The 23,441-nt window shown below is 39.3% G+C and overlaps 1 protein-coding gene across 3 annotated transcripts in view; it reads left to right on the forward strand.

Annotated features, from left to right (window-relative positions):
• The first annotated feature begins 5,331 nt into the window (after positions 1-5,331).
• Positions 5,332-23,441, forward strand: part of PKN2 (protein kinase N2) — a 158,669-nt gene continuing 140,559 nt past the window's right edge. For 2 of the 3 annotated variants that reach the window (XM_070405521.1, XM_070405523.1), the window contains exon 1: positions 5,336-5,682. In XM_070405521.1, the coding sequence (XP_070261622.1) occupies positions 5,635-5,682 (48 nt within the window). In that variant the 5' untranslated portion in view covers positions 5,336-5,634. Of the gene's footprint in view, positions 5,683-23,441 lie in introns of all 3 variants that reach the window. The other variant, XM_070405524.1, reaches the window with a different exon arrangement.

A 23,441-nucleotide genomic window follows, 5' to 3' on the forward strand; every position in this document is an offset into this window, starting at 1 on the left:
CACACAAAATTTGCTTCAACAAAAGGAAAGATTATGAGAACACTGAGAACCTAGGAAGAAACACAGTATAGAGTAGCTGAACTTCCCACAGACTAGGACAAGCAAATGCTAAAACATCAAGAACCAATTCTGCTACATTTCTTCCACCTTCCTGGGAGAAATAGTCTCTCACCTCTGCTTCTCTTTGCACATCAGCAGAGCCTTTTATCTTTTCTTTTCCTTCTGCCATGACAATGGCAATATCCCAGATAGAGAGTGCTCTGTTAGCCCAAGTACAGTGAAGAAGACATGGAGCAGAGCCGTGGGCATGTTGCACGAAGAGATAAGCAAACCTTATTGTAGGCCACTGAGATTTTTGTAATCATTTGTTAATCATCATAACCTATCCTATCCTAACTGATACACATGGTTATAAGTTCTTGCTTATTGCTCCATCTCTTCGCTATAGCCCCACTAGCCTTTTAGTACTTACACAATGCTCCCTCCCATTTTAGATCATTTATCTGTTATTCTGTCTCCTTGGAAAGTCTTTAACACATATTTTTGCCTAATTAACATTTACTCCCCAGTGAGACCTCAACTTACCTGTGAAGTACTCAGGAAAGGAAAGGATTGCCTGACCTATATTCAAAGCCCCCCCCCCCCCCCCCCCCCGCCCCGCCCCAATACACCTTCTCTGTCATTATGTCTCCTTAGCTAAACTAAAAATTCCATGAAGACAGCGATCAGGTCTGCCTTGATCAGCACTATATTCTCAGTGACAGGAAGGAACAACTTTTTTCTTTTCCAAAGAGTATATTTTTCTGCATCTTTGTACATATGGCAGAAAATGGCCATTCTAGCCCTAGAACGGTAACACTGCAGGGCCACCAGTTAATCAACATTCCAATGTTCTGTTTCCAGATTCTTGGAAACAGAATTTTGTTGGCTTGGAGATGTTCTATCACGGTCCACCCCAAGGTTACTGAAATTTCTAGGTCAATCAGAATCAACATGGCTACAGAGACCTGTTCTCTGGTAATAGCGGCAATTCTCAGAGAAGGGGATGTGGGCTGAGAAGACATCGCAGAAAATATCTGCTACAGTCGCTACTAGTTTACTCTTCTGTGTTCTTGACTTTTTTTTTTTTAACTATCTTCTTCTCAAAATTATCCTCATACAGCACACAAAGGAACAATCCCTACAAGGGATTTCTTAAATAAGAAAGGAGTGATCAAGTCGTTCTGATTCTGTCTCCCTGAGTTCTGCCTCTTCTTTGGTAATCTGTGACTTTGACTACCACTGCTACTTCACTACTATCTCTTAGGAGTATGGGGTTATTCTTTTTTTTTTTTTTTTTTTACATTAACATCAAAATAACAACACCGAAATTTACCTTCCTTCTATTCTCTAAACATGCTTTTGGGATAAGCTAAAATTGGAAAAAACAAAAACAACCCACTTTATTAATATTAAGAAAAAAAAGGGGGGGAAATAAAAAATGCAAGGCAATAAAAAGTTCGGTTCACAAAGTAAAGTTTTTTGACCCTTTCCCTGTATCATCTAAATATCTGTAAGTCTGTTTCTCACCAATACCACAGAAAACAAAACAATAATAATGAAATTCAACGCTACTAGGATTTTTCCTGTAAGATTTTTCATTTTAAAAAGAAAAATACAAGGTAACACTTTCTATCAAATTTTTGTTAACTGAAACTATTTCTATATGTTTGGTAATTTCTAATTTTTAAAGACTATATATTTGAGGTCTTTAACTTCTTATAGGGACATGTGTAAAAAAAGATGTTTCATTTGTTTTATTGGTAATATAAATTAGAACATAACTTCAGATGAACTACACTTAGGATTCCCTAAAAACACTTGCAAATAGGGACTGAATACAACTCATCTGAATCAACACGATATGAGTTTCCATGAAAACTTTTTCAAGTGTGCTTCATTCTGATAAGTGTGTTCCATGTACTATTACTTCCCCTTACCTTGGCCCTGAACAGAGACTATGAGATGGGTAGCAGTTTTTAGCTTAAATTAAACTAATTACTGTTTAAACCATTACATTTTCCAGATTATCAACCAGTTTTCATTTTGTCTTGATCTCCCTTTTGTATTATACTACTTTTCCCAGCATAACTGATCTCAGAAATAATTCCTATAACTTTAAAAATTTTTATTTTTGTTGTTTACATGTGATATATACAATTAAAATTATTATCAATACTTGTTTTAGCACTAGAAATACGTAAAATTTTAAGTTTTTCTATGGTAAAAATTTTGAAGGGGTATATAATGCTTTGAGTTCCGTTTAAATGAGGATTCTATTTTAAAGTACTTATAATGGCATGGTCTAGGACAGGGGTGGGCAACCCCTGGCACGCGTGCCAAACATGGCACGCTAGTAACTTTTGCTGGCACGCGAAACCCTCTCTTATAATCTTCTATTTACAATTTTTTTCTTAATATCGACTTTTTTTTCCAGATAAATTCAGTGTAGGTGCATCTTAGATAAATAAATAATTTTACATAACAAGATATTAAAGATAATTAAGATATTAAAGACCATAGACATGGATTGACAAGAGAGGGAGAAGAGCAATTTCTATGCCTCTGCCTTAACTCTCCCTGCCTTCCTAGATCCAACCAGTGTTTTGGTTTCATCCACATACACTTGTGAATCTTTGTTCTCAGTGATGAATTTTGTTAAGTCTCGTAAGAAGAGTAGCCTGATGGATGAAAGTAGTAGCTCGTGCATATCTCTGAAGGTCACGAAATATAAACCTGATGTAAAATTTCTGTCATTAGTGATGCAGCAGCAAAAGTCCTACTGATAATATCAAACGGAGTCATAAAGTTTTCTGTTGGACTATCAGTGTACATTAAAAGATAAATGTATTTTTCATCATCATATACTGTGTTTTTGTCGCTTGAATGAATTTTATTATTTCTTCAAGGTTCTTCACATACGTACACCTTAAGAGATATCAAGTAGGTGTAACATGTTCTCAAAATATTAGGGTTGGCGCGCAGAAGAACTTTGAGCCAGAGATTCTGCTGTTTTTGGCACACACTCACAAAAAGGTTGCCCACCCCTGGTCTAGGACTAGGTTAAAAGAAATAGGACTGGCAATTAGGAGATTTAGGTTCTAGGCTCCATTTCTGCCACTAAATTGCCATGCTCCTAATTAACTAAGTAAATTATGGCTTTTTTTTTCCTGCTTATAATAAGAATTAGGCTAAAACTCCATGGTGCTAAAAACATGAATGTTTTCTGTATTATATCTAAATTTATTTTTAAAAAGAATACCCATTGATTATATTTCTCAGTCCTTACATAGGTCATTTTAAATTCCATCATTGTTAAGCGGCTACTATGTGCATGCCAGCAATATTAAATCCATTCTGGAATAAGGGAAGGCAAAAATAAGCCAAATACATTTGCATGCATTTAATGCACTGAATTGTAACACTTGTAATTGTTAACATGTTTTGTTATGTATATTTTATCACATGCAGTGCTCCCCTAACATTTCATTCCTACCATTTAAAATTGCATTATCGAAACAGATTGGTTTGGACCTCAGTCTGTTTCTCTAAAGGACTCAATCACTCCAGAGACAAGAACTCTTTTGTAATCCTAGCTGTTAACTCCAGGGTCTTAGAACACTCTCTGTCTGGCTCTTAGTTACCAGGGAGGACATTTATAATCTGGCTTTTCCAAGAGTTGTTATTTCATATATTTTAATTATTATTTTCAACCAAGGCAATGCATCAAACATATAAATAGCTGTAAAAACTTTTGAAATACACACCAGAAAAATTCTTTTTCACATGTCATGAGTTGGAGTTCAGAAAATCTGGTCACAGAACTCCAGACCTTCAACAAATGTTTGTCAAATTAAAGCATGAGACTTGAGAAGACAAAAAGATAAACATTAAATCCCAGCATAAGTCCAACAGACCTTACACAGAGTGTAAGACAAGAACATAATGGTATACATACTTCTTAAGAAGCATGCCAACTAAGCCATTATTGAGGTAGCTATCTAACGAATCCCTATCACTTTCTCCCAAGCAGCTTTTAACAAAGCCATTGTATTTCAGCCTCCGATCATCTAAAGGTAGGCAATTGCCTAGAATAATATCTATTCAGTGCTCAGACAAAACAAAAGCTACCTGTTGGAAACTTTATTGGCATTCCTGGATACGATACAGTCATTTAAAAAAAAACAAAAAACCCGCCGAAACCGGTTTGGCTCAGTGGATAGAGCGTCGGCCTGCGGACCGAAAGGTCCCGGGTTCGATTCCGGTCAAGGGCATGTACCTGGGTTGCGGGCACATCCCCAGTGGGAGATGTGCAGCAGGCAGCTGATCGATGTTTCTCTCTCATCGATGTTTCTAGCTCTCTATCTCTCTCCCTTCCTCTCTGTAAAAAATCAATAAAATATATTTAAAAAAAAAAACCCTAAATTTACACTATTTAGCTATATGTCACTAACAGGCTAGCTTGGATGTTTACACCAAGGAGAGTTGGCTTTTTTCCCTTTCCTGGTTTTTATCCCGCCCCGCCCTCCTTCAGTTTAAATTCAGTTCAAACAGTTCAAGAAGCCAGCTATTTAAATCCTAAATTCTGTGCTGTTCCACCGACAAAAAACATAGTTCAGCGCTTGGGAAAAGCTCGTTCTCAAAAAAGACTGTCCGTTAAAAGTTGCCCGATATCGCGAGCGGCTATGTTTCTTCAAAAGCGCAGACCACACCCCAGTGGAGCCCGGTGCACCTTACGGGTCCAAAGGCGCGCGGGGGAGGGGGAGGGGGAGGGAGAGAGGATGGGGGGGGAGGGGAGAGGGATGGGGGGAGGGGAGAGGGATGGGGGCGGGGGAATAACCTATGCGGTTTGAGTCCCGAAACTCCTCGGATTGTGGGAGTGCGGAAGGGGACCGTCTACGTTAGGCTTAACCTTCAGCAAGAAACGAGACAGAGGGCTGGGGAGGCAGCGAGCAAAACAGAGCGAGCAGGCTCCGCGCTCCGGCGGTCCCCGCGGGGCCCGCTGAACAGCAGGAGCCCAGGCGCGCTGTCTTCCTTCTCCTCCCGCCGCCCGAGGGCGAGCCGGGCGCTCTCCTCCCGTCCTCACCCCGTCCGCGTCCACAGGCAGCCCCCACTCGGGCCGGAGCCGCTCCGCCCCACCTTTCCCGCCCGGCGCGCGGCAGCGACCCCGGCCGTCACGTGTCCCGGCAGCCGCCAAGTGAGGCCGCTTTTGCGACGCGGTGACAGCTAAATGGTGCGACAGGAGGAGCTTACAGCCGCGGCCGCTGCGCCCCGCGACGAGAGGCCAGAGGCGGCTCCAGGCGTCGCCCGGAGGGAGCGACTGGGCGGACGGAGTCGGCGCGGGAGGGCGGCGGCGGCGGCGGGCCGGCGGCGAGGGGGAGCCCGCTATGAGTGCCCTCGCTCCCCGCCGCTCTCCATGAACCGGGCGGAGTAAGCCGCGCCGCCAGCACGGGCTGCGCCTCCATGAAGCCCTAGGTTTTTGTGTGTTTTTTCCCTTTCTCTCTCCGCTCCTCACCCCCCCTCCCCGGTCCCGTCCCGCCTTCTCCCTCCGCGAGCGGCGGTCGCGTCCAGGTGCGGAGTCCAGAGCGGAGTGCAATGGCGTCCAACCCCGAACGGGGGGAGATCCTGCTCACGGAGCTCCAGGTAAGGGCCGCGGCCCGGGTGCGGGGCGCTGGCGGGGAGGCAGAGGGGGGGAACCTGGCGCGGGGTCCGGGGCCCATGGAAGCCCTGCGGCCGCCGCGCCCCTCGCCCGCTCAGTGCGGGAACTTGGGGATGTCTCTCGGGAGCCGCTTCCTTCGGGAGCCGGACCCTCCCCGCCCAGAGCCCGGCCCGCCGCTGCCTTCATCACCTACCGGAGGGACCCCGTCTCTGCCCGCGGCCTCTGCCCGCAGTCCGTCGTCTCCCGGCCCCGGGCGGCCCGCTCCCCGCCCCCTCCGGGTGTCAGAGCGGTGGGCTGCCGCCCCGCCGCCCCCTCCGCCGCCGCCCGGCCGGGCCCCGCCCCGCCCGCGCCGCACTCCGCTGCTCGAACTCCTTTGAATGACTCCCGAGCTGCTTTCTCGTCCCTCCCCTTCCCCTCCGACTTCGCACAAAGAGCGCCCCATAACTTCCAGCCCCCAGACAAGTTTGTGTGTGTATGTGGGTTGTTGTTGTTTTTTTTTAAAAAAACGTGTCTTACTAAATGCTGGCTTTACTTCACCAACCTCTTCAGGTGACTGTATTTCTTTTCTCGAATTCGAGGGCTATCTTTTTTTTCTTTCTATTTTTACTAAGTGGTATATGGGATCCCCCCCCCCACCCCCCCCTTCTCAGCGACTCCCGTGCTCAGATTCGGAAGCTTAGATGCTGTTGCTTTTCGGACTTTCATTTTCCCTCTCGTTTGACCACCCGAGGAAAAGCTACAGAAGTTGTTTACAAACGAGAAGGGCGGTCGACTCAGGGAAAATGCTGGGCACCGCAGGCCTGCAGGAGAGGAGAGCAGATGGGGTCCCTTAGTTAAGTCCGTGTCCAGTAGCAATGTTATTGTTTCCCATTTCCAGCTAAGTATCTGATCGTGTAGGCACGATTTTTGTTTTTAGGGCTCTACGCTACCCTGTTGGATCTAGTGTTCATTACTTTGGAGTTTTCCAGAGATGTTTACATCTGGATTAAAATTTCATGCCTGTTTTTTTGACTTAAACTTACTTTGACTTGTTTTCATGTAGTCGTCTTATAGACTTCTAAGAGAAGGAAAAAAAAATGTCATACTTATATTTCTTTAGTGCGTTGGACAGTTACTTTTTTTTAAAGACTGAGTTTAGACACTGAAGGATTGATTCTTGATGTCAAAATTATTGGACCTGCTAATTTTTTTTTTTGCCTTTCAAATGTATTTTTCAATAGATCTCTGCATACGCAAGGTGTAAGGGCAAGATGTAGGTTTGAAAGTATTATTATAATACTTGATATTTCCTCCACAAAAATAGAGATTTCAGCAAGATATACCAATGAACTGTTGCAAACTTGGAATCCTCTGGAAATGCAAAGCTGAATTTCGTATAATTGAATATGTTGCTATATAGTTTTTAAATTATTCTTAGCTTTTTATAAGGAGGTCTTACAGCATACCACATTTGCGAAATGAATGAAATTTATTGTTTTATTAATTTACATGAGCTTTTAAAATGAAGTTTGTTTGAGGCACAATCGGAAATGCATTCCATTGCCTAATCTTAAAATATGAATAGGTTCCTATTCAGAAAACACACACACACACACACACACACACACGCACACACACACGCACACCAAAATGACAGGAGCTTTGGAGTGGCTTCAGGATTATATAATATTTGGCATCCTAATTTGTATTTTATAGACAGTTGGCATGAAAGACACTGGGCCTGAAAACATTTTTATGTGTATTCAAATATAACGTTTGGGAACTTTTAGTAATAATCAGTTTTGACAATAACAAGGAAGCAAGTTAGAGAAATAAGAAATTTTAAATATGACTTTTAAAAATGGGACCAAAGTAAGGAAATATCTAAAGTCTTTAGTTTAAATAAACTAAAATGTAACCCAGAAAAAGAATAGTTTTTATTAAGTGTTACCTTATAGGTTGTCATATATACCCAGGGCATTTTTCTTAGTGTATTTGACTCCCATTTCTAATGCATTTGAACTGTATAATGTTTATTAAAATAATTGAGATTAATTATATCAGCACTTAAGATAAATGGTGATAAAATTTGCCTCACCAGGCACTTCCATCTATTCAAACATTTTATTATTTCATTGGGTCAAGAAACTCGTCTATAGTAACTAAATATTTATCAAACTTGCTGGTAGAACCAATTTTTTAAAAGCTTCTAAGTTTGAATTTATTTACATTAAAAGGTCATTTAGTATGTAGATCTTAATGCTTCTCTGCTAAGCTATTTTAAGTATTTAAATTGTAATTTATGTCCCAAGTTTGAAGATTTATGTTTAGTAGTTAATAACTGCTACTTTGCCATATCTTGTCTCAGGAATACTTGTTTCACTCTGAAAGTTACATGTTACTTACTTTTAATGAAATTGATGTTTATTTTGAAACATTATATATTTAACATTTTCAAATTATTTTTCAAATTATATTGCAGAATTTGCAGTACTTTAGTACTTGAACTGGAGTTGCATTATTGATAACCTTTGGTTATAGGAAGACAAAACAAAGAAAATCTAAAACCACAGTACTTTGTCTTGTTAATTACTATAATATTTCTATGTAGTAATGTTTACACACGAACTTTGATAGCTAGAGACTTCAAAGTGTAAGGAAGAACATTTATTTACTGTAGTAAAAATTAAAATAGGCTATTTAGAAATATAAAATTAATTGACAGTTTCTTTTCTTTTTTAAATTTGAAATGTAGTAGGAAACTTAATGAGCTAGTTTTGTGAGGCCAAAGAAGTTAAAGTTTATTTTCAAGGAAACTGGATTAATTAAAACTATATGAAGAATCTCAAAATGAAAATGTTGGCAAATTTTATAGAATTCAGACCCAAATATTAACATACTAATAAAGTTACCTTGTCAATTAATGGGGATTCATCTCCATCAAAATGCCTGATAAAGTGCTGGGAATCTGAAGTTCCATTCTCAGCAGAATTTATTTAGTAGAGGTGACTTGCTCAAGTGGATGTTGAAGTAGTTAGCCTTAAATTTATAGAGATTCATTTAAAGAAACATTTAGTGAGTACCTACTAAAGCCATATTGAAGGATATAAAAATGACAAGATAGGGTTTTTACTTTCTAGCAGAGTACAACAATAACATTTATTGATTATTTGCTGTATGTCAGACATTGCACTTGGTACCCTTATATACCAGTACACCTTATTCTTTACAACAGTCCAGTAAGGTGGGTGGGTATTATTTCCATTTTACGGACCAAGAAATTAAGTTCAGGGATGCTCCACAGTCGCATTGTAACTTTGAGTTTGAATTCAGATCTATATGTTTGCCCACTACACTATTCTTTAAGCTACCACAGTTCTGTGGGTCCATAAATGTTTTACATTCCAATGTGGTAGATGTGTAAACTTTCTAAAAATTGGCCAAACGTAATTAACCAGAGTTAGCTTTAATACAAACTTCAGACTACTTGTTAGGCACCTCTATAACAAGGAAAAATGATTTTCACATTCTATTTGGTAGTCTGTAATTTGGCAGTGCTTTATTATGGTGAATAAGTGTGATGTTCTACAAGGAATAACAGTACCACTAAGTTTTTTTTTTTTTTTTTACAGAGAGGAAGGGAGAGAGATAGAGAGTTAGAAACATCGATGAGAGAGAAACATCGACCAGCTGCCTCCTGTACATCTCCCACTGGAGATGTGCCTGCAACCCAGGTACATGCCCTTGACCGGAATCGAACCTGGGACCCTTCAGTCCGCAGGCCGACGCTCTATCCACTGAGCCAAACCGGTCTTGGCAGTACCACTAAGTTTTTGCAGGTTTTTTTCACTTAAAAATTATTGATTCTGATGAAAGTTGTTAGATATTTGCCCAAAACTTTCTAAAGATTTTACATTTCTCTGTAGATTATCCATAAGATAAACTTAGCTTTAAAAAATTAAGCTCATGTATAGCCAAGCTATGTTTGGCACTTAGTAGATACTCAGTACATTGATGAGAAGGCACCAGTTTTCACCTAGGATGAGAAATGCCTTGACTGTTCTAAGAGAACTTGATTATAATCATTGACATAAGAAATTACTTTGTTTTCTTTAATTTACATTTCTAATCTTTTGTCTCAAAAAATACTCCCTTGACAAGTTCAAAAGGGATTTTTGCACTAGTTATATTACATCTACATACAGCACATTGCTATTTTATCGTTTGATGGGAAATTGGGAGGTGGCATATAATTTTGCAGGGATGCTAGAAAGGACTCTGTGTTGGGAGGATTAAAATTTCCAGGTGTGTTGGGGGAATGTAGTATGAGAAAGTAGGCAGGATGGGTAAGATAGATCTTACAATTTTTTCAAGTTATAAAAGTGATACATGTTCACTGTAGAAAATTTGGAAAATGTAGGAAGCACACACACACACAAAAGAAAATTTGCTCATAGTTCTCACTCAGAGATAACTGACAAACTTTTCCAACCTATAAGCCCCGTAATTGAATCTGTTTCCCCCTTTCCTTCCTTTTTTATTGAGATATATTTAATATACTAAATTGTGTAATTTTAAAATGTTCAACATTGATTTGATATTTTCCTCCCTTTATCTCATTTTACTTACTAGAATTTTTGAAGAGAAATGAGGTTCACAGAGTTTTAAAATATGAATAGCTATAGGTTGAAAAAATTTTTGCCACTTTTTATAGATAAGCAGATTTAAGTAGCTTTGTTGACTTTTTTTAATCTCAAAATGTTTCGTCTGTGAGTCAGTACTTTGAGATACAGTTAAGAAGAAAAACAAGTGGTGAGTACAGTATGGACTTAGTAATAGACAATGATACATAGCATAGACTCTGAATAATAAATTAGTATAATACGGTTTTCAGCTTAAATTTGATTCTTGCTGCTCTTAAATAAATCTGCATATTTTGTTAAATAAGGCATATCTTTAAATACTCAATTTTTTATTGACTACCCAGGTAAACATCTCTGCTGAAACATGTTATAAAGTGATGACTCTAAAATGGATCATGTTTTCCTGTCATTTCTAATTAGTATAATAGATATTAGTTCTAGTCTCCTACAACTCCTACTATTCCTATTTGATCAATGTTTAAATAAAGATAGGTAGGGGCACCTTGTAGGCATTCTCTGTTTATTGCAGGACTTTGCATCTGATTCCTTGAGTTCTCCTTTTCTGCTTTTCAAATTTGGCAACAGTTAATTTTCATGCCTTTTATCAGTTTATTCTTATGTGTTATACTTTCAAACAAATGGGAAGAGTGGAGTAATAGTTTATAGAGGTGAAAATAATGTTGCTTCCAGAAGCATAAATGATATTTGAATAGAATAGTTAATTCTGCATCATTTCCTAGGTAAATGTGTTGTGTTGAACAATTGTCAAATGTCTACTCAATTTCAAAAACCAATTTTACTCTAATTAGAGTATGAAAAAATCATGACATTTAATATTAACTTTTGATATACAACAAAGTTCAAACTTGGCAGCAAAGTTAGAAAATGAAAAACTAGTTAAAAGCTTTAAAAAGATACTTAAAATTTTGAATGGGAAAAACATACTAATGAAAAAATAATTTCTAATATCTTAGAAAAGCAGAATAGAGAGTATTTATTTTGATACACTCAGTTTCTCTTATTTTTGTCTAATGAAACCTTATTTGAAACTAGCTCTATTGTCACATTCAGTTTTCCACAATCTAACAAAAAATTTGTCTAACTTTATATACATAAATATTGTCTGTTAAAAATAAAGAACAGAAAAGCCTAGGAGGAGTGTATTTGATGATATGAATACCTTAGATTAGAAGGTAAATATTAGTGTTATAAAGATAAATTGTTACACAAGAATTACATAATATATGCCATTATTGGGATTTATCTATTTTAGAAACTTGGCAGTGATTACTTTTTTCTAATTGATTAAGCTTTACCGTCCTGGCTTACAAAGACCTTAATTTATTGAAAAGTTGTTATGGTGGCAGCATTTGGAATTTATTTTAGATATAGAAGACAAATTTACCACCCACTACATGTGGTGAATAACATATCTTTAAACATTAATTGTATTGTTTTCCCTTCCCTATAGTTACTAGCTTAGTAAATCTCTATAGAAGTGCTTGTTATTCCTGTTTCAGAATTTTTACTGAACAAATTTCATAACAGTTTTAGATTTTTTTTCTTTTATTAAACCTTAGATACACTGCATTGGTTTAATCATTATCTATCATTATACTAAGCACCCATGGACAACCATTTCCCATCTCCCCCCAGAAGCTAGGAACTTAGCCTACATATGGTTTTTCTCCTTTCCATCTTCCTTTTTTTGTCAACCTTTCATCAACCAGGTAATCATCATCTTAAATTTTATGTTCATTGTCTTCCTGCCTCACAGGTTAGGTGAATGCCGAACTTTAGGAGATGATGTCTAGCTTCCAATGTGGTTGAGCCCATTTATATTCATAGTAGAGCCCCGTTGCACGAAATTCGTGCACTGGGCAGGGGTGTCCCCCTCAGCCCGGCCTACGCCTTCTATCAGTCCAGGATCCCTCAGGGGATATCCGACTGCTGGCTTAGGCCCAATCCCCGGCAGTCAGACATCCCTCTTGCAATCCTGGATCCCTTGCTCCTTACCGCCCGCCTGCTCGCTCCTTACTGCTCAGCTGGCTGCTCCTTAGCAGCATGCTCCTTACAGCTCAGCGTGCTGCTCCTTAGCGCGCTGCCATGGGGGCAGGAGAGGCTCCCGCCACCACTGCTGCGCTCACCAGCTGTGAGCCCAGCTTCTGGCTGAGCGCCCACTCCCCCTGTGGGAGCGCACTGACCACCAGGGGGCAGCTCCTGCATTGAGTGTCTGCACCTGGTGGTCAGTGTGCATCATAGCGACGGGTTGTTCTGGTTGTTCTGCCATAACGGTTGCTTAGACTTTTATTATATAGATCAGCAGTATATGACATAAAAAAGATCCTTATCCAATCCTCTTCGACATTTGATACTATGTTTTAATTTTTACAAATCAAAAGAGTGTAATATGCTCTATCATTGTGGTCTAGATTTGCATTTTCCTTATCACTGATGTAGAACATTTCTTTTTATGTTTACTGACCTTTTTGTTTTCAGTTAAATTCCTATTCGTGTCTCTTGCTGATATTTCTGTTTTTCTCATTGATTTATAAGAGTTCTTTAGAGTCATGTTAACCTTTGTTTATATTGTGACTGTCTTTTCTCAGTTTGTAACTTGTCTTTTCACTTTTTTTAGGGAGTTTTTGGGAGGGGTAGTTTTACTTACTACTTTTTTCTTTTTAAAAAAAATTGATTTCAGAGAGGAAGGGAGGAGAAAGAGATAGAAACATCAGCGATGAGAGAGAATTGTTGATTGGGCTGCCCCCTGTATGCCCCACACTGAGGATCAAGCCCACAACCCGGGCATGTACCCTGACCAGGAATCGAACTGTGACCTTCTGGTTCAGAGGTTGAAGCTCAACCACTGAGCCATGTCAGTCAGGTGGGAGGGACAGTTTTAAATGTTTTACCTTTATGGCAAATACTCAGAATCATTTACATGATTGTGGTCAGCAAGCCTGCACTTAACTCTATTCTAGATTTGGTATAGAAAGGGTAAAGTTACTGAGTTTATGATCTGCAGATTCAGTTATCCAAATGAACAACCATAGAAAGTTGTATAAAATATTGCATCACTTAACACATACTAGACACTCAATGTTAATTAACTCAAAGAGTGAATTTAGAAGCAAAAAAAAATGGTTAAAATTCTATGTGTAAATAGTTCAACTGCTCATTTTTCCTTTTTCATATCTCTTCTATGAAAAATACTTTTTTTCCTCCTTTTTTAAATTTTAATTAAATCTTTATTGTTCAGATTATTACAGTTGTTCCTCTTTTTCCTCCCCATAGCTCCCCTCCACACAGTTCCCACCCCCCCTCTGCCCTCACCCCCCCCCCCTCCTCATCCATAGGTGCACGATTATTGTCCAGTCTCTTCCGCATCCCCCACACCCCTTTCCCCCCCAAGAATAGTCAGTCCACTCCCTTTCTATGCCTCTGATTCTATTATAATCACCAGTTCATTCTGTTCATCAGATTATTTATTCACTTGATTTTTAGATTCACTTGTTGATAGATGTGTATTTGTTGTTCATAATTTGTATCTTTACCTTTTTCTTCTTCTTCCTCTTCTTAAAGGATACCTTTCAGCATTTCATATAATACTGGTTTGGTGGTGATGAACACCTTTAGCTTTTCCTTATCTGTGAAGCTCTTTATCTGACCTTCAATTCTGAATGATAGCTTTGCTGGATAAAGTAATCTTGGTTGTAGGTTCTTGGCATTCATCACTTTGAATATTTCTTGCCACTCCCTTCTGGCCTGCAAAGTTTCTGTTGAGAAATCAGCTGACAGTCGTATGGGTACTCCCTTGTAAGTAACTGATTTTCTTTCTCTTGCTGCTTTTAAGATTTTCTCTTGGTGTGGTCCTCTTTGGATTCCTTTTGTTTGGGGTTCTCTGCGCTTCTTGGACTTGTAAGTCTATTTCTTTCATCAGGTAGGGGAAGTTTTCTGTCATTATTTCTTCAAATAGGTTTTCAATATCTTGCGCTCTCTCTCCTTCTGGCACCCCTATAATTAGGATGTTGGTATGCTTGAAGCTGTCCCAGAGGCTCCTTACACTATCTTCGTATTTTTGGATTCTTTTTTCATTTTGCTTTTCCAGTTGGGTGTTTTTTGCTTCTTCATATTTTAAATCTTTGACTTGATTCTTGCGATCCTCTAGTCTGATATTGGAACTCTGCATAATATCCTTTATTTCAGTCAGTGTATGCTTAATTTCTAGTTGGTCCTTTATCATAACCTCGAGGGTCTCACTAGATTTCTTGAGGGTCTCACTACATTTATCGGTGGTTTCTAGAAAATTCTTGAAAAACCTTAAAAGTGTGGTTATGAACGCTATATCCAGTAGTTTGCTTTCCTCCATTTCTGTCATTTGTGTCCTGTTTCTTTGTCTCGGCATTTTTTATGCTTCTCTGTGTTGGTAGAGTGGCTTTGTGTGCTAGGTGTCTTATAGGGCCCAGTGGCTCAGTCTCCCCAATTACCTGAGGTGGACACTCTTGGTGCACCCCTTTGTGAGCTTTGTGCACAGTCTTGTAGTTAAGCCTTGATGGTTGTAGGTATCACTGAGAGGAATTGACCTCCAGGCCTATTGGCTGTGAGAATCAGCTGTGTCTACAGTGGGAGAATTTCTGTGCTGAAGACACCCTTCTGGGGCAAGACTTGCTTCAGTGAAGCTTTGGTGCTCACTGAGTCTGCCCCCTGAGTGTGTCCCTTATGGATCTGAGGAGTTGTAATCTGGCTCTTGGATCTCTAAGGAGGTGCTAATTTAGCTTCTGCCTGAGGCTACCCAGCAGGAGCTACGAAGAGATCTGCAGATTCCCCTTCCTTCTTTGGGGTTTGGAGGTGCCCAAATGAGGCCCAGCTGTGAATCAATGCAAGCTGCTGTGGGGCCTTGGGCCTTCTCTTGGAAGTTCTGGGTCTGTCTGGCCCAGCTGCAGTTTGTTAGGTAATTTTCAGATTGCAAAGGGCCAGGGCATTCATATGCAAAAGCCTCTGCTGCAGCTTGGGTGGGGTGGGGACTCAGGGGATCAACAGGGCGGAGCCAACAGCTATGGCTGATCCTCAGCCCTGCCCTAAGGGGCCTCGAGTCTCAGTGTCCTGGTAATTGCTGCAAGCACCTTTGAGAGAAAGCTGCCCTCGAGTTCTGAGTTCTGCCCGCTGCCAGACAGTCCAGTTTCTCCCCGTATGAGTCTAGGTCCCCAGAGACTCACCTGGAACTGGAGTTCAGAGCAGTCAGGGGCTTGTGACTCCCTCCCGATTCAAAAAGACAGCCGCGTCCTCAGTCGCCAGCCCTTGCCTCGTGCGCCTCTGTACCTCTGCACTCCACCTCCGCAGCTCCTCTGATTCTCAGTTGCTTTTCTCTTTCCTTCCAGTTGTAGAATTTCCACTCAGCCAGCCTTCCTGTAGTTCTAGATGATGTCCGTTTTGTCTTTTAGTTGTATTTTTAAATTTGTTGTGGGAGGCAGCAATTTCCTGTGTTTATGCCGCCATCTTGGTTCCTCCTTGAAAAATACTTTTTATTTTAATATTTTATTCTTTTATTTGAAGGGCATTAGATTCCAAGTATAGAATTATATGTGAATTGGTTATTCTGATATGTGCATAGCTTGTCAATAAAGTGCTGGAGTTGGTCAGATTTAATATTGGTTATAAACCAGAATTTATTATTCTCTTGCCAAATTTACTGATATTGACAAACCTGGAATCCTAAATGGAGTTTTTGTCATTGCTGTGCTTTCTAGATGAAAAAAATTTTTAAAAAAATTTTAGTCAGATTTGTTAATCTTTTATTGTATATGCTGTTTAAGAAATTGTTCCTTACTCTGGAATAGTCACCAAATTTTCTACTAAGAGTTTTGAAGTGTTGTTTTTTTGTTTTTGTTTTTAAATATGAAGTTGATTTTTTAATATGGAGTAAAATAAAGTCTGAGTTATTTTATAATTTTTAAAGTATTATTTTGAAATATACCATATCTATATCTATATCTATATCTATATCTATATCTATATCTATATATATATATATCTCCCCCATGTTCAAAGGCTGTTAAATCGCGTTGTTTACCCACATCTTCAAGAAAAAATCACTTCTATTGTCGTGGTAAACAACCTGCTTCCCAATATATAATGGTCTGGCCCTCTAGAATTTTAGCGAGAAATTATAGCTAATTTTCCTACAAACGTCAGGTGGTCATAATAATCTGGCCATTCAGTGTATATCTTATAATGTAAATTTAAGATAAGACACTTCACTTTTTAAGGAGAGAAATATTTCTGAATAGCCTTACTTAATTTTTATAAGTTAGAAATTAAGATTACATTATATTAGGTTATATAATAAGTTATATCTGAAGTAATTCTGTATAATAAAACCCTAATATGCAAATCAACCGAATGGTGGAATGACCAGTCACTATGATATTCACTGATCACCAGGGGCAGACACTCAATGCATGACCCCTAGTGGTCAGTGCGTGTCATTCGATCACCTGGTCGGTCGGTCACTTAGACTTTTATATATATAGACTTTTATATATATAGTGTGCTCCCACAGGTGCCGTGCTGCTCAGCCAGAAGCCTGTCTCACAGCTGGCGAGCGCAGCAGTGGTGGTGGGAGCCTCTCCTGCCTCTGCTGCTGGTGGGCAGTAAGGAGCGAGAGGTACCGGACTGCAAGAGGGTGCAGACCGGGCTGAGGGACCCCCCTACCCCTAGTGCACAAATGTTGTGCACTGATCCTCTAGTTTTTACATAAATCATTAGTAGCTCATTTTTTTCTTAGAGGACCAGTTTGTGTTTCTTCTATTTTTTGTTGCATCCCCTGAAACCTTGGGTTAGTAAGATCTTTGACTTAACCTCTTGCTAAATCCCCTCACATTTCCCAGTTGTGGTTCAAACCTTTTATATTTTCTCAGGTCATCCAACCAATTCCTCCTCCTTATTTTTCAGCAAATCACTCACCTACTCACTGCCTCTACTGAATGATACTTAGGATTCATTGAGATTTTCCTCAACTTTTCTTCTCTTTATTTTATTTATTCTCTTTATTCTTGGCATTTTAACATTTTTTTTTTTTTTTTTTTAAATTCAAGTTTAAGGAAAAGTTGTTCGACTTTGCTTAGGCTGTACTCTCCTGGACCGGATGGGGTTTTCATTCTCCCTTAACTGCCTAGAGATAAGTTCACGTCTCTCTCTTTTTCTAATTATGTTTTTTCTTTAATACTGTTATCCCCTCAGACTTCTTTTAATCATCACACTCCTTTAAAGAATTTCTTATTTGAATTTAATTTCTATCGTTTATTTCTTAACTTACTCAAATATGACTTCTGTCCCATTATTCTGTTGAAATTATTCTTAAAAGCACCATTGACCTCTTGCTCATTCTAATCCTTGGAGGTAATTTATACTGTTTCAGGTTCCTGAAAGTCTCTTGTTTAAATTGAGCTTCATGAACTCTGCACAATATTGGTTCCTTTTCATTCATCATATCTGTCTTTATTTGCTACTGTTGCTCTCTTTTGATAATTTTTTTTTTAATTTACAAGTTCTACCCTTTTAGCCTATTTTTCTCTAATTCTTCAGATTAACCACCAGAATTAATCACCTTGTTTTATCTCAGGGTTGCAGGGAATATAAATCCAATTAAATTAGCTTAAACAACAATTGGGTTTATTGGAAAGCTACAGGGACATTTCACTTAATCAAGAGTAGGGCATATAGTCAGGTCCCATGAGGACTAAGTAGGAAAGTAGAGGCTTTCTTTCTCTGTAGAGCTACATGTTCTCATATCTCTTATTAAGTATGTATACTTCTTTATATTCCTCTGTATATTGATTCTCCTTTTATGTCATCCCCAAGTGGCACTCTTAATTTCTGAATTACATTAATTTACAAGTCCAATGCCCAGAGCTAACTGATTCACTTGTTCAGTGTCACAATTATAAATTACTAGAGGCCTGGTGCACGGATTTGTGCACTGGTGGGGTCCCTCAGTGTGGCCTGTGGGGATTGGACCAAAACTGGCAGCGCAGCGCTGCCTGCAGCTCCTGCTTGCCGCTCCCACCTGCCTCTCCTGCTCATCCTTGCCCTGCTGCGCCTCCTGTGGGTTCGCGCCCAGTCAGTCCCGATCAGGAGAGGCTCGCACTGCCTCCCCAGCACTTGCCAGCCGTGAGTCTTGCGTCTGGCACCCGTTGGTCAGCTCAGTGGCACGCCTGCTGTGGGAGCACATTGGCCACCAGGGGACAGCTCCTGCGTTGCCCCCTAGTGGTCAGTGCGTGTCATTCAATCACCTGGTCGGTCGGTCACTTAGACTTTTATATATATAGATTGAATGAGAAAATCTGATACCACACAGAACATGTACCCCTTATCTAGTCAACTATGACAATGAAGGAATAGAGTTCTCCATACCAATATGTGCTAATATGGCTGCAAGGACTCTCTTGTGAGCTAGTGATAGGGACTGTTCTCTGAGAAGGAAATATAGGTTAAGAAAGCACTTCCTTTAAACACTTTTATTTTAAGTTAAAATAAATAGTAACTTATTGATTGTAGAATAAAATATATTAGACCTTCCATCATCTGGCCCTTATCAGTCTTTTCAGATTTTTCTCCTTATGCATCTTCCATTCTGTGATATTAAACTATTTGCAGTCCTTGGAACTAGTACACTGCTTTATAGCTCTGTATCTTTGCAAATGCTATTTCTAATTTTAAGATAATAATTATCATCTGTCTGAAAAGCTTTTGACAAGTTGGACAATCCTTAAAATTCTGCTAAGAAAAATGTATTCATTGAATATATGAATATATTCATATCATATAATCAAGAAAAATTTTACTTAAGATACATTTTTGATAAGTAAATTTAGTGATTGGTTATGTAGCACCTAACAACTTTCCTAAAATATTTTGTTGTAGTATTTTAACACTTAGTGATCGTAGTATTGGGCCTAAATACATACATGATTTATGAGGAAAAGGATGACCTCTTTTGTTTTTGTTATCTATGATAATTTTGTCCTCCTTTCTTGTGCATGTGTTTTTAATGTTAGTATCCTCATCAATATCCTAGTATTACCTTGCTGTGCTCTTTATAACCTGAGAGTGCAGCAAGGTTATGCTACACCCTGCCTCTAAAATAAAGAGTTAGTGTTATCTTCTAAGGAAGTTAGAAATAACTATATACAATTAACAAATAACTGAACATATTTTGGGGCCTTGTTTTTCTTGTTGTTCAATATATAACTTGCTCAACCACAGCTCTATTGCCAGTGTCTAAAACCAAACCAAGCATCAAAACGCTACACTTAAGGTTTAACACTACTTTTTCTAGCCTTGTGAGTTCTTAAAAGAGCACCAATATATTCTGTCCAGCTAGATCCTGTACAAGTAAAATGCTTAGCTCTTGGTAATGGTGTGGTAATGTAGTAAAACTTGATTCATTATGGGGTTACTGTAACTTTTTCTCAGTAAATCTGATGTTTCCATCTCTGAAAAGTACTTTATTTCCTTTATTTGTGACTATAGATTTCCAGTTAGCTATACTATCAGAAGTACTTATTTGTTTAAATGTGATGCTTTAAAAAATGTAATTGTAAAATACACAGTTACTGTGTTAATCATTTTTAAGTGTACAGTTCATTGACATTAAGTACATTCACTGTCATCACCATCCGTCTCCAGAACTCTTTCCATCTTGTAAAGCTGACACTTTGTACCCATCTACACTAATAAAAGAGAAACATGGTAATTAGTGTACGACCGCTACCCTTCCCATTGGCTAATCAGCATATCCTTATGCAAATTAACTGTCAGCCAAGATGGCGGCCGGCAGCCATGCACTGAAGCGAGCAGGGAGGCTTGCTTGCTTCAGTGACTGCGGACTCCAGCGTTCCCCGCCTAACTTGCCAGCCTCTCAGCTGCAACTCTAAGCAACTATGTACTATGTTGCAAATAAGAAGCTAAACAAAACCCCAGAAACCAGCCGGACTGAAAGCCAGCCAGACCGCAACATTGTATCGATGTTTTCAGCAACGAGGCCTCAGAGCTAAAGCTGGCCCAGAATAAAAAAAAAGAAAAAGAAAACAAGGAGCGGTTGGGAGCTTCAGTCACTCGCCACCCAGAAAACAGCCCTCAGCCCCTCACCCAGACTGGCCAGGCACCCTAGTGGGGACCCCCACCCTGATCCAGGACCCCCTTCAGGGCAAACCAGCCAGCCCCTACCCATGCACCAGGCCTCTATTCTATAAAGTAAAAGGGTAATATGCCTCCCGGCTCCGGGATCAGCATGACAGGGGGCAGCGCCCAAACCCCCTGATTGCCCTGTGGCTCTGTTTGTGACAGGGGAAGGCGCCCCAACCCCCTGATCAGCCCTGCTATGTGCCTGATAGGGGGGAGCTCCCCAATCCCCTGATTGCCCTGCAGCTCTGTGTTTGACTGAGTTCAGCGCACCAACCCCCGCCCCCCCACGGGCCCTGCTCTGTGTGTGACAGGGTAGAGCCATAACCTCTCCATCGGCCCTGTCCTGAGTGTGACAGTGGCGGCGCCCCAACCCCCTGATTGGCCCTGCTCTGTGGGTGATAGAGGGTGGTGCCCCAACCCCCCTCCATGGGCCTTGCTCTGTGTCTGACAGGGTAGAGCCATAATCTCCCCATTGGCCCTGCCCTGAGTGTGACAGGGTACAGCGCCCCAACCCCCTGATCCACCCTGCTCTGTGCAGGCAGGACTGAGGGACCTCCCCACCCCCATGCACGAATTTCGTGCACTGGGCCTCTAGTATATAATATTTCCATCATTGTAGTAAGTTCTATTGAATAGTGCTGGATAATAAATGCAAAGGTCTACTTCTATACCTTGAATTTCGAGAAGACAGAAATGTCCCTTGTGAGCTAAAGAAACATTTTATTTACATTTGAATATAGAAATTTATTAGTTTTGTTTAGAAAGTAATTATGTCTGTTTAAATATGTTTTTGCAGTGAGTTGAGAGGATTTTGTTCAGATTTACAGAAAAATAGTTTTAAGTTTGAAGTCATATTTTGTATCCATCATTCTCTTACATAGGGGCATGTATGTTCAATTACATTCTTTTTTAGGAGTTGGAGTTTGATCTCAAGGCGTAGAAAGCAGCAAATGATAATTAGTAGTAATTTGGCTAGTTTTTTCATGTTGAGATCTTTTTTTAAACATTTTTAAAAGGTACAGTGTTTTTTTTTGAAAAAATATGTGTTTTTTTTTTATTTCAAAGAAAGGAAGGGAGAGAGAGAGAGAGAGAGAGAGAGAGAGAGAGAGAGAGAGAAAGAGAAACATCAGTGATGAGAGAGAAACACAGATGGGCTACCTCCTGCTCATCTGCTGCATGCCCCTGCACTGGGGATCAAGCCTGCAACCCAGGCATGTGTCCTGACCAGGAATCAAACTGTGACCCCTTGGTTCAAGGGTTGATACTCAACCACTGAGCAACACCAGCTGGACATCATATTGAAATCTTAAAACAACTTATCCTAGGAATTCTATATTCTTTTTTAATTTTATTTTTATTGAAATATAATTGACATATAACATTGCATTAGTTTTAGATATACAACATAATTATTTGAAGTGTGTATATATTGTGAAGTGATTACTACAATAAGCTTAGTTAACATCATCACACCACAGTTACAATTTTTTTTGTTTTAATGAGAACTTTTAAAATCTTTCTTTTTTTTTAACCTTCAACCAAGGATATGTTTATTGATTTTATATGGGGGGGGGGGAGAGAGAGAGAGAGAGAGAGAGAGAGGAAGGAAGGAAGGAAGGAAGGAAGGAAGGAAGGAAGGAAGGAAAGGAAAGAAAGGAAAGAAAGGAAAGAAAGGAAAGAAAGGAAAGAAAGGAAAGAAAGGAAAGAAAGGAAGAAAGAGAAAGAAAGAAACATCTATTAGCTGCCTCCTGTTGTGCCCCAACAGATATGTACCCTGACCTGGATTTGAACTTGCAGTGTTTTGGTGTATAGGACAGTGATAGCGAACCTTTTGAGCTCGGCATGTCAGCATTTTGAAAAACCCTAACTTAACTCTGGTGCCGTGTCACATATAGAAATTTTTTGATATTTGCAACCATAGTAAAACAAAGATTTATATTTTTGATATTTATTTTACATATTTAAATGCCATTTAACAAAGAAAAATCAACCAAAAAATGAGTTTGCGTGTCACCTCTGACACGCGTATTATAGGTTCGCCATCACTGGTATAGGATGATGCTCAACCAACTGAGCCACCAAGCATTTTAACTACCACTGAGATTAGATGAAACCTTTTTTTTTTTTTTTCCTGACATCCTCAATTGTCAGCTTTAGGGAACTGGAGGGACAGGTTAAGAGAGAGAGAGAGAGAGAGAGAGAGAGAGAGAGAGGCATTCTTTATTATTTTGGATTCATTGTATGCTTTTATGAATACCAGTTTGTTAACCTGTCTTTTAAAATTACTTTTTAAAAGATACCACAAGATATTTTTAATGCTTGAAAGAGTTTTGAACCAGCTGAGTATGTTTAGAAATTATTTTAACTTGCTGAATAACTGCTTGAGCTTGAAAATTCATTCAAATCTAGCATTTTTTAAGTAACTATAAAAAATATTAATTCATTGAGCATATAATTTGAAAGACTAAGCTAAAAGAATAAAATTCCTCATTTCTAAAAATGATAGTTTATGCATTTCTTTTCAAAATTAAATAGAAAATGGATCTAATCTCTTTAAAAAACGCCTAAACTTTGACTGTTCTTGCACTCATTTAAAACAATTCATTTTGAATAGTAAGGAATAACAAATTAGCCTATTTATTTTGATTTTGTGGAAAGAGAAAGGAGTGATATTAATAATAAGCAGCTCTGGAATGGGTATCTTTTTAGACTTAATTATTGGAGTTGAGCTAAGAAAGGATAGCAGTTCAAATTCCAGCTCTGTAAAACAGAAACTTTTGTTTTCTGCCACTCTTGGCTTACTACTGTTACAATTAATGAGCTGATATAATAATGAGAAGTGGCTAAAAGCTAAGGAAAGTAGATAATTTTTTAAATTTAGTATATGTGTAGATAGCATAAAAATACTTCAATAATCAAGAGTAAGGTAGAATTAA

The sequence above is a fragment of the Myotis yumanensis genome, unplaced genomic scaffold (genome assembly GCF_028538775.1).
Source record: "Myotis yumanensis isolate MYYU_CA2020_CCGP unplaced genomic scaffold, mMyoYum1.0.hap1 SCAF_2, whole genome shotgun sequence".
NCBI classification, from domain to species: domain Eukaryota; kingdom Metazoa; phylum Chordata; class Mammalia; order Chiroptera; family Vespertilionidae; genus Myotis; species Myotis yumanensis.